This window comes from Manis javanica, chromosome X, assembly GCF_040802235.1.
Source record: "Manis javanica isolate MJ-LG chromosome X, MJ_LKY, whole genome shotgun sequence".
Lineage (NCBI taxonomy): Eukaryota > Metazoa > Chordata > Mammalia > Pholidota > Manidae > Manis > Manis javanica.
The window spans coordinates 108,499,437-108,517,356 of record NC_133174.1 but is presented as its reverse complement, the minus strand read 5'-3'; the positions used below and the strand labels follow the sequence as shown (position 1 = coordinate 108,517,356).

Genomic DNA, 17,920 nt, shown 5'->3' with positions numbered 1-17,920 from the left:
ACTGAATCACAGATGCAAACTAGAAGAGAACTGAGAGCTCTCCTAGTCAAGACTCACATTTTGGAGATAAAGACTAATAAAACCCAGAAAACTATATGACACAGCAGAGCCATGCAGCAAATATAAGCCTCTTCTCTCAGAATGCTATATACTTTACATGCTGCTTTAACATAACGGCTCTTGACTAGGGATATATATGTGAAATTCACCTAAGGAGATTTCTTTTAAAAATACATTTAGAAACATTTCTTTTCCTTATCTTACTAGGCAGAGAACATGGATCTAATTTAACTATACCTAAAGACATTTATGGACATCCAGTATTATATTGCCGTCTAATGCAGCAAAGTCCACAGACGTCAAGGAGTGCCCACAATGGTCAGAAATACTTGGACCCCTTATCCTTATGTTAAAGAGCTCCACATGGCAGGTTTTTTTGTTCTTTTGGCTTTCTATCATTTTTCTATCCTCTCCTTTGATGTCAGTTATTACCTCTTACATCTATCAGCGTGTTTGCAATCCTGCATCCTCACCCCTACTTCCATGCCCCGAAGATTGCCAATGCGAGTCGAGACACCAAATACGATCTTTAGAACTAAGATAAAGGTGATAGTAAAATAGGTTGTGAGTGATGAACTAAAGAATTTAGTGTGGGAACTTATGATATTTACCTTGGCAGAGAGGAAATGGAAAGTCAATGTTGCCAATATAACATTGTGTAAGACAGCGACATGATAGCAAGGCTTTCTTTACACAAACAAAACAAAGAATCAACTCTGGGGATTTTTTTTAACATCAGGAAACCTTTTCCTCATCTGGTGTTTGCTTTTTTTAAAAAAAAATTTAATTTATAAAATTAAATTTTTTAGAGCAACTTTCAGTCACAGTAAAACTGAGCTGGAAGTACAGTGTTCCCATACACCTCTGTCCACAAAAACACACAACCTTCCCTAGTATCAGCACCCCACACCACAAAACCCCTGGGTGGTTTTTAAAGCCATGTAAATGCTACCAAATGTACAGCTTAAATTACCTGTAACACCACAGAACTGTGGGTATTGCTGGTAAAGATGCGTGTGGTTCCTGCCTTGGAAGACTGCAAATGGGATGAGAGGCCCATTTCGCTGCTTCCGAGGGACAATTTCATGTGTTGGTCTTCCTCTTCCACTAGAGATCTGAAATTTTTTCAAATGAGAAAGAAAGGCAAAGTAAAACTTGATATATAATTCACAATGAGATTATTCAGGGAAATAGTAGTGCTAATCATGTGACTACAGAATACACTGAATTTTGTTTCACTGTATTTTAGGCTCATACCATTCTGCATCATAGAAGAGACATGTGTATTTGTAAAAGGCTTTCCACAGTCAGAAAAGATACATGAGAACTGAGAAATCAGCCTAAAAGCTTGCTTGCGTACAACTGTAATCACAAAGGAATTTTTTCACTTTTAGTGCCACAGTAATTGCTTTTAGTATCATACTATTTAGGCAGCAAGAGCACGAAATTGTGTTATTCATAGTTAAAATTACTTTGGAATACCTAATTTTAGAAAGTTAAAAATAAGAGCTATCATTCATCGAATATTCACTGTGTATCAGGTACCTGCCAAGGAATTTACACACCTGATCTTATATAACCCTTAAAACAATCTGATGCTATTACTACCTCTTTTTTACTTAAAGTAGGGAAAATGAGCTACATACAGAAAGTTAAAATACATACCTAAGATCACAAAGTTATCAAAGTAGGTGGGCCAGGATTTGAATCTAAATCTAGTCTGATTCCAAACTCCACAAATTCCATTATTAAAAGTCAAAGATTAACTGTGGTATATTAATACAATTACTTCCTCTTCTGTCATTAGTTATAGTTCTAATAAACCCCAACTGAACAAACATTTTACACATAAAACAACTTCTTTTTTTAGCACTATCTCTTACTTACCAGTTTGGGATTATTTAGGCAAAATAACAGTCTAGTGTTTCAGTATTTTGGTATATGTACAATATGTACAATATAATACAATACAAAAGATGATATCTCCATCTTTTCAAAGGCATGAATAATAATTATAATAAGTGCTATGCCCATGCATATATTAGACTAATAATTGCTCAGGGCCCGTAAAAAGGACTGAAGAACCTGTGGCCAACAGGTCATAGAGAATCTGGCAAAATATTTCATAGTTAAAGGGCCTCTTAGGTGACACTTTTTAAAAATTGGCCATCTTGGTACAACCTTTCTTTATTACTTAGAGTAGGCTGACTTTACTTGTGTTTCCTTAGGTACATATTGTTAAAACTGTCTCTGAATCGCCTGCCTAAGAGCAGGGAGCCCATGGCTCTAATGGCTTTGTGCATTCATGCTGTAAACTGATAAAATGGACATTAGGAAAAATGGATTTTCAAATGCTAGAACTCAGTATTTTTCCTGTTTAACTTCCTAAATGTTGAATTATTTGCATGCCTAACTCTGGTCTATCCAATATCAGAAAGATTTCACTTTTTTCCCTACCATACCTATAATCTAAGTTATCAGTTTTAAAAAATAAAAAGGTTTAAGAAAATATCAGGCTTTTAATAAAGATTCTGCTTTTTGAATTCTGACATCAGTGGTTTCAAAAATTCCTAGGTTTAAATTCCATAATAATTAGCAAAAATCCCAGCCTTAAGGGTGACATCAATTCTTCTTAATTATATTAGAGCCATAGCATAACCAAAAATGAATTAATAAAATATGACCATGTTTTATTCAACTCTCATGGATATTTAATAAAGAGAATAATTTAAATAAAATTTTAACAAGCATAAAGGAAAATGAATATAGCTTTCCCCTAGTTTCAGAAATAGCTTTAAAAATAATTAGATTATAAACATGAAATATAGATACACTCACACAGACTTTTTTATACAGACATTAAAAATTACAGATTCAATTGGAAAAGTGGGAAATAGATTGATGGTGATTAGTATCCCCAACCAGAAAATTTCCATTCATTCAGAATTATTTTAATGCAATAGTCAATCAGAACATATTACTATTTTCTGTATCCTCTGCACAGAACCTGGCACATTAAAAGTTTAATATAAGGCATCTGAATGAATACAGTCTCATGTCTGTGGATCATTCCAAAGGTATTTCTTTATAGTGCAGTGCTTTAAATGACCATCAATTATCATTTTTATAGGACCACAGATGTAAAAGGCGCAGGAGTAAAGCTGAAACCACATTGTGCTTATGACATATCCTGGAAAACAATTTTGGTGTTTTCTTTTTTTTTTTTTTGACTACACTACAGAAAACAACTTGTTTACTTGTCATTTGCCTCTTGCTCTTAAAATTGAAAAGCAGAATAGGAAAATGTAGCCTTTTCTTAGCAAGATAATAAGGCTTGCTTTTTAATTAATTACTTCAAAAGCTGAAGACAACTTCGCTAAAATCATCTTCTTCATGACTTTTTTGTTTGTTTGTTTATCATTAATCTACAATTACATGAAGAACATTATGTTTACTAGGGTCCCCCTTCACCAAGTCCCCCCCACAAACCCCATTACAGTCACTGTCCATCAGCATAGTAAGATGTTGTAGAATCACTACTTGTCTTCTTTCTTCAAGACTTTTTATCAACATCTTTTGACTTTTTAACATTCCGAGCACTCCCTATTATTTCTGCAGCAGTACATGTCATGCCATCCTCCTCAGCAGATTCAATATTCTTTTCCATCTCCTTTTCTTGAAGTATACTGAGTGGATGTGAAGAACATTGCTCTTCCAAGGACGTGAAACCTCTCTGTGAACAACAGGCCACAATAATATCAAAGTAGCCTTAAAGAAATGATTATCTGTGGAATTCTAAAAACAAATAACATGTTTTTAATCTTAAGGGATTTTCCCAAGCAATATGGTTAAAAGCAGTATTAAGACCAGTGGTTCTCACAGGAGGAGGGGGTACAAGGAGATTTTTCACCCCCCTCCTCTGTTTGGCAATGTCTGGAGACATTTTTTTAGTGTGGCTGGGAGGGAGTGGGGAGTGGTGTTACTGTCATCTATTGGGAGGCTACTAAACACCCTGCAATCTGCAGGAAACTTCTCCACGTCGAAGATGTACTCAGGCAAATAGGTTGAGAAATGCCAAGGTTGAGAAACCCTAATAGAGAGGGATTAACCCACTCAGGAAAATTTTTCTAAAGTAATTTCATGTTCTAAATAACTTTCCCGTCCTAGGGTTGACTCCCTGAGCAATGTTGGCAGTAGCAAACAGTAGGATTACTAATTACCACTAACTTGTCCAAGACTACCTAACAATGAAATACCTTGGCTCTCCTCCTGCCCAACAAATTTGAAAAATCAAGTGTTTACAGTAGATAAGTAGATAATGGCTTTGAAATTTATAAGACAATTATACAAGAAAGCTTTTGTTCTATCTAAACTCACATAAGAATAACAATTCTGCTTAATTCTGGTTCACAATTGTCATTTGGATTCACTTTTACATGGTAACTGAGACTCAAGCAAATCCTGCCCAAATAGTCCCATTTCAGGAACGCTGTAAAATTATTCATGGGAGACATTGTGCTAATCAATTTTCTGTCTAAAAATCAAATCTTCCCACAACGTCTGTATGTTACTACCATTCCACTCCCGCCTATCCCACTACCAGTGGACACATCTCATTTTCCAAACAACGGCCAACCACAGAGCACAAAAGCAATCTTTCATGAAGCGTACATGAATCAGTCAACTGTGCTTGCTCAGAGAGAACCATTACTTTTTCGAAGAGCATTATGATAGAGATAGAGAAGAGGCACTGTCTGATCGTTTTGCTGAACACATTGCAAAGGTGGTCAACAACTGAAATGAACATACACAGACTATGGTATTTCTTTGCACTATTTTTTGAAGACAAAAGAAATAGAAAGTCAAAGCAATTGTCATATGTTAACAGGCTGATGTCAACATTAGGCTCTTGCCTCAAAAATTTCCATATTTTAAAAATTACCCCCAAGGGAAATGTGTAAATGATATGAGCACATAATTCATAAAGATGCAAGTACAAATGGTTAATGGAGAGAAAAATATTCAACCTCATTAGTATTCCCGAATATGCAAATTTAAGCAAGGACTTCATCTTTAAACCTGTAAACTTATCTAAGAGTAGACTGGAAGATACACTTTCAAAATTGCTAGTGCAAACAAAATGTATTATTTTGCTGTCTACATGGCACTGTTTCCCCAAACTGACTTTTTAATGGCAATTTGAAAATCAAATGGACAAATTTTTTTCTTTTAAAAGTGAACACATGACAATGGTGTATTACATGTAAGACCTGGTGCGTGGGCTGCAGCAAGAGGGCTCTGTCAATCTGGTTCAAATATGTTTTCTACAATGAACAGTTCTGTGAGGTAATAGTTTGGTAGACATTCTATAAAAAAACTGTGCACTTTTAGAAGTCGCTACAGCAATCAGGATCGTTGGTATGCTATATGGGGAAGGGAAGAGTATCTTACAATTGCATAATTTGACTTCAAAGCCTTAAGTAGTTTTCCAACATTCATCAATCTCCCTACCAAGCCCCCCTAAAATCCACTGAAACCAGTACTTTTGTGTTTGAAAAAATTGCGTTAAAAAAGCTTGATAAATTCTAAAACGTGTGTCTCAATCTCATAGTTTCTAGCACTGCAAGCACCAGTTCATGTTATACAGAAAACCAGGTGAGGTCAAATATCATTTTCAAGGAAAAGGGGATATTTTAGTACTTTTTGAAATCAGTAGTATGAAAACACCTGAAACACTTGATTTTTCTCAGCAGAGGTATTATATGTGCCAACCCATGCCCTGGCATGTTAACTTCTTGCTTACACCACATTAACACTGTTGTGAATAAAAGATGCTCATAGAATATATGTACTTGCAGAAAAATGCACTGCCCAAGACTCTCAGAATAGTTGTCAAACTGTTCTCTTTATTTTCCTATATTGTTTTTAATTTCAGAAGGGAAAAATAAATGAATCAGAGAAAAGCAAAAAAGGTAAAAGTATACGAACAACATCTTTAACATTTCCCTATTCAGTTCCCAATTAGTTTCATAAAACTTCTTTTTGTCTGTGACCATTACACGACAAAGTGGTTACACCTAACAATATGTTCAAATCACATAATTCCACCATAACAAAAGACTAGGGGTTTCTGAGTTAGTGTCTAAAGCATTATACAAACATTGTAATTTCTCAGGGTAATAAGATTATCACAACTGAAAGTCAGTGCCAGTGTGTTGGTATGCAAGAACAGCCACAATAATAAAACAAAAGAAACATAAAAGCCATGAATGGTATAATATACAACAAATTGGTCAGTTAATCAAGGCACTGACTCATGCTTTCCACCAGCCATCCCCCAGTAAAACAAAATGTGTATTTCTCACATTCACAATTTAAAAAGTGAATCAAGAAAAAGATTTTCTTCAAAGAAGTATTGCTCCATTTGTTTTTTCTGTTCTGAAACAGAGAAGTATTTGCTAGCAGCAGCATTTGCTAAATGAAACATTTCTTGTGTTAAAGTTGCATGGCAGGTGGAGGAGAAATTTAACCACCTGTTCTCATACTCATTTGAATTTGAGGGCTAAATCTGCCAAGGTATTTCCTTCTACCCTTGAGAAATAAATTAAAAACTTAAGATGGTAGAAGTCATTTGTCATTGATATTTCAAAAGATTCAAAGTAGGCATACTGTATTGAATTCTAAAGACATTAATAACCTTCCTACTTCACAGAATTTAGGATTTTAACTCTCCTTCTTCACTCCTCCCCAAAACTGAATGATACACACACACACACACACACACACACACACACACACACACACACTTTCTCTCACTCTCTCAACTTCTCTTAAGAAAAAAAGAGGGAAGGTATTTTTTAAAAATCAGAAAGAAAATTTCCAACTTATTAAATAAGTTGATATGTACAAAATAAGCCTGGTATTTTCATTAAAAGAAAGAGGGGAAAAAACCTGCATCTTAAAATGTTGAAAGATATGTCCCAACTAAAATGTCATTTGCAGTATCATTACACAAGGAAATTATAAATATCATAGCAACTTCTCTCAATAAGGCGTGAATTAATTGCTGTTTAAGAAGCTATGGAGAATGTATCTCTTAATGAGGTTCTTGCCTGAGAGGAATCAAGAAAGATAAACTTTGGTTAGTTATCTGTATTTTTTAATGAATTGAATGTAAGTACATTATTGTCACCTTGCAGTGACTTCACTAATGGAAATCATTGGCATAGATATAAAATAGCTACTAATCTTTCCAAGGCTTTCTTTTCTGTTGCAGCAATACCAGAGTCCACAGAAGAGAAAATCAAGTTCAAGGTGATTGAGGGTCAGACTGTAAAATGATTTTCCAAAGTAAAGAAGCTTCTTTAAATGCATATATCCATCACATTTAAAATAAAATTACATTAATAAATAGCTGATGGCAGTTTTAACATAGGAATATGATTGTTTACCCAGCACCTGCTATGTACTAGGCATTGTGCCAGACACGTTCTCTATGCTACTTAATCCTCATAACAATCCCATTTTAAAGACAAGGAACTAAAGCTCGTAAGAGTATAAGGCCTCACCATGAGTCTGGTCACCCATCACAATCACAGAAATAGTACTATGACACAGATGAGGGAATTGGGCTAAACAAATGGAATGACAAATGATACTCCATCAGATAACTCTACCCGGATGAAAGTTAATTATCCAAACCATAAAGCATTTGCACTGAATATCTCAATCCTGTCCCTGAAAACCCTTAAAATTACTGTTTGCTTCCTTTACTTACCATATTTCAAGACTTTAGCCTTCCTTCATCTTTTAAAATCCATGTACTAATTAAACTAGATGAAGTCTCATGCATCTAGACCAGAAAATTCTTCTGTTTAGAAACTTGGTTATATACTATTTCTCACTCTTCATGTTTCCTATTAATAATTTGATGAAAGATGACAGATAAATAGAGGGAGATGACTGATAGATGATAGGTCAATGATGGACAGATTGATAGATGGATAGATCGATAGATATAGATGATAGATAGATATAGATAGATAGATAGATAGATAGATAGATAGATAGATAGATAGATGATAGATAGATGATTGATAGATACCTGAAGTAGAATTCAAAGAGTAAGCAAAAGAATGGATTTCTAAATACTGATGCCATACCTGCTATATTAAGCGGAATCCCCCTTGCCTTAAGAAGCTATACAAGGTGAGAGAGCACCCAAGTGGTAGTGGAGGTACGAAGATGACAATATGTAGATGTGGGTTGGGGAAACAGCATGGGCTCCCATCACTGTCAATAATCCCCTCCCCAGTACAAAGAGGAAATATAGGCACACCTGGTTTTATTGTGCTTTGCTTTATTGCATTTTTTACAAATTGAAGGTTTGTAGCAATCTTGCATGGAGCAAGTCTATCAAGGCCATTTTTCCAACAGCATTTGCTCACAGATGTCTCTGTCATATTTTGGTAATTCACACAATATTTTAAATTTTCATTATTACATTAGAACTGTGACAATCTCATGATAAAACTTAAGTAGATGAGGAATTGCTTCTTAGGGATGAGCAAAGAAACTGGTTTCATGAGATGGACTCTCCTGGTGAAGGTGCTGTGAGGACTGTTGAAATGACAACAAAGGATTTAGAACATTACATAAACATAGTTGGTAAAGCAGTGGCAGGGTTTGAGAGGATCTACTCCAATTTTGAAACTGTGGGTAAAATGCTATCAAAGTGCATCGCATGTTACAGAGCAAAGGAACAGTCCAGTGCTGCAGCAAACTTCACTGTTGTCTTATTTTAAGAAATTGCCATAGCCCCCCAACCTCCAACAACCCCCACCCTGACCAGTCAGCAGCCTCAATACTGAGGCAAGACCCTCCACCAGAAAAAAAGATGACTGGCTGAAAGCTCAGATGATGGTTAGCATTTTTTATCCACAAAATATTTTTAATTAAGGTATGTACATTGCATTTTTCAGACAAAATACTATTGGACACTTAATAGTATAATATAAACATAACTTTTATATGCACCGGGAAATCAAAGTTTCATTTGACTTGCTTTATTGTGATATGTGCTTTATTGTAATAGTGTGGAAAGGGACCTGCAGTATCTCTGAGGCATGCCTGTAGTTGTGATCTTCTGTTGCACTTGGTCTGCTACCAGAAGCCCTCTGGAAGGCTGCCCTACGCTAGAGCCAGCACCTGCCACTGGTCTATCTAGCTATACCTGAGGCAGGGAGCATGCCTTCTCTTTCCATCTCCAAATGAAAAAACTGGAATTGTGCAACTACGACATCCAGGCCAACTTTCCTTAAAGATTTTTGCTCCCAGAGGATTTGTTAACCAAGGCGTCATTTTACTTACCGGTAGCTCACCAACTTTGAAATCTGACTATTGTGCTATGGCGCATTTCAATGGAAAAGTGTGTTATTAAAGAATTAGGGTTACACCTGCCTAAAATTTCAGTTTATTAAATATTCAAACATCCAAGTTATGCAATTTTTGAGTTTGTTATAAAGGAAGATTCCACAAACTCAAAACCAATTAGAAATCCCTGAGACAAATCTCTTTGGGAAGAGGAGAATCATTAACCAAGTGGTAAAAATCCTATCCTTTTCTGTGTTTTCTGAATTTCCCAGTTATACTCAATTTCACGAAGTCACTAATTCATGACCAGGTGTTAAGGGAATGTTTATTTCTCTTTAAAAGGAAACAAACAAAAAAAGAAGACTTTCAAACTTACAAAATAATAGCCAATTGCATTCCATGTTTAAGAATTATAATTGGCAGCTCTCACTGATTCTGTTCTCAAAGGCTATAATAAACACAACAAATCTCAACCTTGATTTTGCAATGACCTAGAAGCATCTCTAATTATTTCAATGAATGTAGTAAAAATTTCAGCATCAAATCAATCATGTTTTGATGTAATATGTTTAACATAATTTAATCAAATCAATATTTTACTATGACAGCCAGTATTTTTAAGACAGGGGAAGGTTATAAAAAAAATCAGAGGACAGACTCTCAACCCAAGGAGTCTGAGAATTACACTTAGGGTAATCCAAGCTCATCTCAGATATGGAGTTTATAGAGCAAATAAATTTAAGTATAATTTTTCATATTATAATTATTTTCCTTCTTTTACATATCTACTTCCCCATTAAGGTTTTTTTTTTCATAACACCTTGTTGTAAGAGGTTAAGTTATCCCTCTTGTACTATGCTTACCATGAAGAAACAACTATTGCTAACTTTAAATCTCAGGCTGTTAGGAGATGCAAAAAAATCTGTACTGTTACTAACAGCCCACTCACCCATCTAAACATTCAAGTATCATATTCCAAGGGTAGAAGTGCAGTCTTTAACCCCAAAATGGCTTCCAATTTTTCTACTAAAATGCCGTCAGGATCCACCATTTTACTACACTCCTAGAAAGCCACTTGTGCCCAGCTAGCTCAGTTGGTAGAGCATGAGACTCTTCCTAGAAAACTATTTTAACTAAGATTGCTATAATGTTCAGTTCCACGTCACAGTGAAATTTCATGACCTAGCTACAGACAGCTCTGCTAAAGTGAGTAACAAAAAATTGCTCTACAAAAATACTTTAATAAGTCTCTGTTCATAGTGCAGTAACACTAAGGTTAGTCCTTTAGGCAAACTATATTTGTTTACCTAAAATATTAAATATTTTTTCTTGAATATCATTGATATATAATCTTATATTGGTTTCAAATATACAACTCAGTGGTTCAACAATTACCCATATTATCAAATCCTAACCCCAACCAGTGCAGTTACTATCTGTCAACCCAGGAAGATGTTAAAGAATCATTGGCTATATTCTCCATGCTGTACTACCACCTCTGTGACCAACTTACATTACGATTGAGAATTTTTGTGCCCCTTTATCCTCTGCACACTCCCACCCACTCACCCAAACCCCTCCCTCATGGTAAATATGTCACTTCTCAGTGTCTATGAGTCTACTGCTGTTTTATTCATTCTGTTTTGCTTTGTTTTTACATTCCACAAGTAAGTGAAACTATATGGTATTTGCCTTTCTCTGCCTGGCTTATTTCACTGAGCATAATATCCTCTAGATCTATCCATGTTGTTGCAAATGGCAGGATTTTTTGTGGCTGAATAATATTTCATTTTGTATATGTACCACCTCTTCTTTATCCATTCATCTGATGGACACTTAGGTTACTTCCTTATCTCGGCTATTGTAAATAATGCAGGAATAAACATAGGTGCATATATCTTTTCAAATCAGGGATTTTGTGTTCTTTAGGTAAATTCCTAGAATTACTGGGTCAAATCGTATTCTATTGTTAGTTTTTTGAGGAACCTCCATACCACTTTCCACAATGGCTGCACCAATTTACATTCCCACCAAGAGTGTAGGAGGGTTCCCATTTCTCCACATCCTTGCCAACACTTGTTATTTCTTGTCTTTTGGATAGTGGCCATTTTAACTGGTGTGAGGTGATATCTCGTGGTTTGGATTTGCATTTCCCTGATGATCAGCAATTTGGAGCATCTTTTCATGTGCCTTTTGGCCATCCATATTTCTTCTTTGGAGAAATGTCTTTTCAGGTTCTTGCCCATTTTTCAATTGGGTTGTTTTCTAGGTGTTGAGCTGTATGAGCTCTTAATTTTTTTGGATGTCAACCCCTTCTTGGATATGTCATTTATGAATATATTCTCCCATACTGTAGGTTACCTTTTTGTTCTACTGATGGTGTTCTTTGTTGTACAGAAGCTCGTTAGTTTGGTATAGTCCCACTTGTTCATTTTTTATTTTGTTTCCCTTGCCAGAAGAGATGTGTCCAGTAAAAAGTTGCTCATGCTTATATTCAAGAGATTTTTGCCTAAGTTTTCTTTTGAGTTTTATATTCTTAATAAATATTCTTAATAAAATTGGTGATGATAGCAGACTTTTTTTGGATGGGATAGATGCAAATTATCCTCATTGGGATAATGAAGATTATTAATTAAATTTATTAATTAATTTCATTAATTTAACAAATTAAATTCATTAGGGAGTTGGCCACTTTAGGGGCAAGGTATTTCTTTTTAGGAAAATTATGGTCTGTGACTTAAACAGTCTATGTGTTCTAGGGTCGAACTCAAAAAAGGTAGAGGCAATCATATCATTTAAATAATATGACACAGTATGCATCAAGCATTCTCACTTCCCAGTCATTTAGAGGACAATTTTAAATAGAAGATAATGGGAGTATTTTCAGACTATGTGTGTTTTTCAGAAGCTATGAATCATGAAGTAGTAATGAAGTACTATTCTGTTTGTGATAAATAGGAGAGAGGGATATTAAGCAAGAAAAAGGGAAGCATTCCTTTCCTTCCTTCCACAGAGTCCTTTAAACCAGTGTTTCACACCCCAGTTTATAGTTTCTGACTCTCAGAGTGCTGATGAGAAGGAGACAGGGGAGAGCCATCAAGTAGGTGAGGATAGCACAGTTAAGGTGTTAAGTTTGTTCAGCTAGTTGGAAAATGCTCCTCTAAATGCTACTACCCTCACTCATCCCATTTACAACAGCTATTTCTTGAAGCTATAAATCTTTTTAAAATCTCCAAAATCCAATCTTTTTATAGATCATGCTTTAATGAGAAAATTGGTTTATTTAAAGGTACTTTCAATGGAAATGAACTTGACTATACAGTTCTTTATGGTCATTTTTGGAAGCTTGGTCGGACAGAAGAAAGTTCAGTGATCTCATATATCTAGACATCATGCATTAAGAGAACCATAGACAGGATATTTTGGATTCAAAGAGAAAATTGTTATCAAAATACTTCAGGCATCTTTCACTCCTGCTTCTTCCCCATCTACCATGTTTAGACAACTGTCAAAGTGGTGCCTGAAGAACTCTCTAGCATGCTCCTATCTTTCACCTCCTCTCGCTCTCACTGCCCCTACCACACTTCCGGTATCTAATATTTCTTACTTGGATTTGGTTATTAATATAAACTACATATTTGTCATAGTATAGCTTCTTCACATACTGTGATTGTATTTATAGCTCTGAAAGTTACTTCCTTGCTCAAAAGTATTCAATGATCTCTTACCACTTGCTGAACAAAAAACCAAATCCCACAATCGGGTTCAAGCATTCTTGGACTAGCCCTCCTTAGCCAATAGCACATTTCAGCAAATAATTCAAAATAAATATATATTTAATAACTAGAGAATAAATAAAAATCCAAATATTCACAAACTATCAATTGTTTTGCTTTAGAATATGTTGTTTTCATATACAATAACAGTGATGCCTTTTGTTTCTATTGACAACCAATTAATGTGTAAAAGCCATTCATTTCAAACATTTTGATAGAAGGAAATTTACTTAATTTAAATTTGGTATCTGCCCAACCTTTGCAGTTAGGCTGAAATACTTTTAAGTATAAAACAATTCAGAACATAAATAACTGTGAATGATTTTTTTAGGTACTAATTTTTTATGTATTTCTCCTAAATCCTAGTCAGACTTCCTTTTTCCTAGTCAGTCATTTTTTCAAACTATTCATACAAAACACATTACCATTTAAGTGCAAACATACTAGTTTTAAAACATAAATTTGTCTAAAATAGTTTTCCCACTATAGTAAGAGGTATGTGAAAATAAGTCAAATAGTTCTTAACTTTAAGAGCAGTTGCTGTCTTGAGACAGATTCTAGTCTTATTTTCTTTACCTAATTACAATTTGATGAGGCGTGACTAAAGTATTCTGGTCATCAGTAAATTGCTTCTACTAAAATTACTTTCAGCATGTGCCAGAATCACAGTATTTTTCACCAAGCAAAGAACAGAATCAGGATTCTGGATTAGTGCTTTTCATAAGGAAGAGAGCTATAACTCACTGTGTAACAAAAGTGTGATATATTAGATTACCGCACATATCTAATGAAGAAATTCAGCACTCTTAAGTGATGTGCACAGGGCTACAGACCTAAAAACTCTCTCTAAATTCATTCATCTACCTAATATTTACTGAGCATTTGCTATGTGCCAGACACTGCTCTAGCAGACAGGGAAACAAAGAACAGGCAGGATACATGCTTGCAAAGAAACCACAGTAAGAGAAATAATTACATTCCAAAAGTTTAAAGAATATAAAAATAATAATATTCTTACCATTATCTACCAACAAATACCATGGCGCTTAATTCACATAAAGCACAGTAGCACAACGGAATTGTAAACTTTGCTCCCTAGTACAGAAGTGTATCAGTTCGTATTTAGCATATGCACACCAAATAAAAAATTACATCAACTTTCCTTACTATTATTTTATTTTAAAGGATTGTTCATCCAGATCAGGCTATCTGCAAAGCTGGATCAGCAGTCAAACAAAATCAGCTATTCAAAAATATTATCTGCAATTATAATTATATGAAAGAAAGGCAAAACTTATGGTGATGCATCACATCATCTGAAAAAAGGCAGTCTCTAATTGCATCTATCTATAGTTCAGCAATATGTCAATGAAAAATATTCTAATTAGCCAGGTCTACATTCTACTTGAGATCAACATTTTGGTTCCAGTTCCATGAAGTTTTGCTTAGCTGTGAATCATTCAGCAATGATTACATACACATAACCTCACAATTGTAGGAAAGTACTCACAATGAATGCACACCACTTCAATTTGCTGATGCTGGGGACTAGATAACCTATTCACAGCCTAGAACATCCATATACTTTTCAAAAATCTATTCCAAATATTTTGTGGGTGTATCCAAACTAAAGCTAGATCGAGCTGAGTTAATTAGGAACATGGTTTACTGTAGACAAGAGAAAAGCTCTGATGCAATCACATCAATAAAGACAAATCTAGTTGTGATTTTTCTAATAAACTCAACTTAAACATTAATTTGTAATACAGTTGATGGAATGGGAAGAAATAATAAAAAGGAAATATAAATTAAGAATGCATTAAATCATCAAATAGAATATCACAGCTGGAGGTAAAGTGATCTGACATGATAAATATCACATTCTCTTTCAAGGTGCAGTGGTATGACAAAGAGTAATTTCTAAGCTTTCTTCTAGCTCTTGGCTTCAAAGAATGCTGAATATGATAATTAAGCTTTTTTAAAAGATAATTAAGCTTTTTTTTTATCAATCAGTGAAAAGCTCTATATTTTTGAAACCAGAAAAACAAAAAGTGAGCATAGAAGATGTTACAGACCAAATTATAAACATAGAACATAGGTCATTAAGAATTTTTCGAAACACCTGCAGTCTGAGACTTTAATGTGAGAGGGCAGAAGAGGGACAGGGGAGGTGCAGAGGGATGGCAGAAACACCAGTTTAGTGCAGCTGTTCAGGGACATTCAGCTGAGCTTCCCACTACAATCTATTATTCTCATAATATTTCACTCTCAAAATTCTAGTGCTCTAAAATACAGTATCCAATGCTTTTAAATAAAAAACTCAGTCAACTTCTGTACCTTCTATAATAGGAAGCAGACAGTGTCTAGGAGTTAAATGATTGGTCCTGAGTTTGGAACATCCCTATGCTCACCTCCAAATTAAGAAATGTCACTTTTCAGGCCATAATAACTTTCTGGAGAATGAGGTTTAATGCTCAATATCTGAATGGCACAGATAGTTCTCCCCATTGTTTCATTCTTCCTATTTCACTCAATAGATGTTAACGAGGTAACATCCAAATGTCAGTGTTTTCCCGCGGCATCAAGTACTGAAGGGCATTAGCAAGGCAACGGCCACATAATCATATGCCACTGCTAGCTACTTCTGTAATATTTTGAACATTGATAAAAGGTTCTTAATAACTTGTATTATCTTTGTGACTTTCCAGAGACATGTAAGGACCTTGTAGCTGTTAACTACCATTTTCTTGTAGCCTTTACATTTTATCTTATTTAGAAACACTCTTTTAATAAACTGAAAATGTTTTGAGAAAGTAGAAAGAAATGTAGTCCTTTGAAATTTTTTCAATTCGTCAACACAAGAAAATGCAGTCAACATCAACCAACTTGTATTATGCACTCACTGTAGAATTTTTTATACAGCTCTAATAATCAGTGGAGTAATTCTGTGCCTGTTAATTAAAATTTTATTTTAAAAATACCATGAATTTATTTAAAAGGTGGCACTAATGATTCTTAGCTTTTAAAAGGAGGCTTGGACCAGGCACATCATCTCAAAAACAGCCTGCATTTTAAGAAGACAAATTAATAGTTTTTAAATGATAAGCATCTTAATTTTAACTCATTTGCATTTTATGTGTTTGTGTATACATGCAAAATCAATGTACCCAACACATTTTTGCTATTTTATAGGACCTAGAGCATAGTAAAAGTTCTAATAGTAGAACTTCTTTTCATGATATTTTCAACACAATCCCAGATTATAATGCTGTCACCAGCTAATTCTACTTCTTAGTAAGATTTCCAGGAAATGATTGTTACAAAGTTTGAAAACTGCCTGGGTTATGTTTAAACTACTGTAATTTTCAAGAACAAAACTACTGGCCCAGAGATTAATAAATATAGCTTAGTAATAAGAATGTAACATTTTTAGAACCACTCCATATTATCCAAGTTTGTACAGTCTAATCATATGAGTCCTAAAAAGTGGAAGAAGAAGGCAGAAGAGTGAATCAGAAAGAGATGGATGTGATGGACTCCTGCCATTATTGGCATTGAACATGGAGGAAGGAAGCCACAAGCCAAGGAAACCAGCTGGTTTCCAGAAACTGAGAATGACTCTCAGCTTACACCCAGCAAGAAGATGGCAACCTTGGTGATTTCTACAAATAACTGAATTCTACCAATGATGCAAATTAGCAGGAAATGGATTCTTCCCTGGAGCCGCAGAAGCAAACACAGTCTGCTGACAACCTTGATTTTAGTTCAGTAAGACCCATACCAGACTTTCGACCTAAAAAAAAATAGTAATAATAATTTGTTATGTAATAATATGTTATAACTGTAATTTGTTCTGGCAGCAACAGAAAACTAATACAGAGGTTTTCTTGGGTGCTGCACACAGTTAAGCAATGGGTCAAGAAGGTCCACAAGAAAGTACTCAATACACTGACTGGGTAGTACTTTAGGAAAGTGCTAAAAAGAGCACAACAGCTAAAGCATGGTGGGTGGCCAATGAAGATAGAGTAGTGCTTCAAGAGAAATAGGAAGATACTTTGAGGGGGAGATTGGATTAAAGATGGTGGCGTGAGAGGTGAGACAGAGACCTCCTCCTAAAACCACATTAATATGAAAATATAATTAATAAAACTAATCCTGAAAGAGCAACAGGAAAGAAGGCTGCACCAGACTGCATACACCTGGAGAAAAAAGCAGACCTCACAGAACAGGGAAATGTACCAAAGCTGCGATCCAGTGGAGCCCAAGCCCTTCGCCCACCCCAGCTCACAGGTGAGAGGAAGAGAAACAGAGCAGGGAGGAAGTAGAGGCCTGGGACTGCTGAACACCTAGCCCTGGAGATCTGTTCTTGGAGCACCAACCTACATTGCATGGTGCTCTGGTGGTTTACTGCAGTTGGAAAGCTGAGACAGGCAGAATACCTAGAGAGATGGAGATTCCAACTGCTTGTGGAAAACAGATTCATATCCAGCTGATCTGGGTGGGAAGTCTGAGAGACTTCCTAAAAGCAAGAGGGCTGCTAAAGGGGCAAGAATTGCACAGAGCTTACTGCTCAGGAGAAAGGACACATAGACAAAATTGTCCGGGTGCACTCTGCCCAGCAGGCTGGGAGCTTAAATGATCTTCAGGAGCTCCATCCCCCTGGCTGGCTATGCAGCTCCAAGACCCCCACTGTGATACACAGCCTGCTGTGT

General features: G+C 35.4%; 1 protein-coding gene across 6 annotated transcripts in view; it reads right to left on the bottom strand.

Annotated features, from left to right (window-relative positions):
- The window catches only part of KLHL13 (kelch like family member 13), a 203,595-nt gene that overhangs the window by 32,397 nt on the left and 153,278 nt on the right, over nt 1-17,920 (bottom strand). For all 6 annotated transcript variants that reach the window (XM_037004865.2, XM_037004866.2, XM_017656621.3 and 3 more), the window contains one exon: nt 1,034-1,175. In XM_037004865.2, coding sequence (XP_036860760.1) covers nt 1,034-1,175 — 142 coding nt within the window. The remainder of the gene's footprint in view (nt 1-1,033; nt 1,176-17,920) is intronic.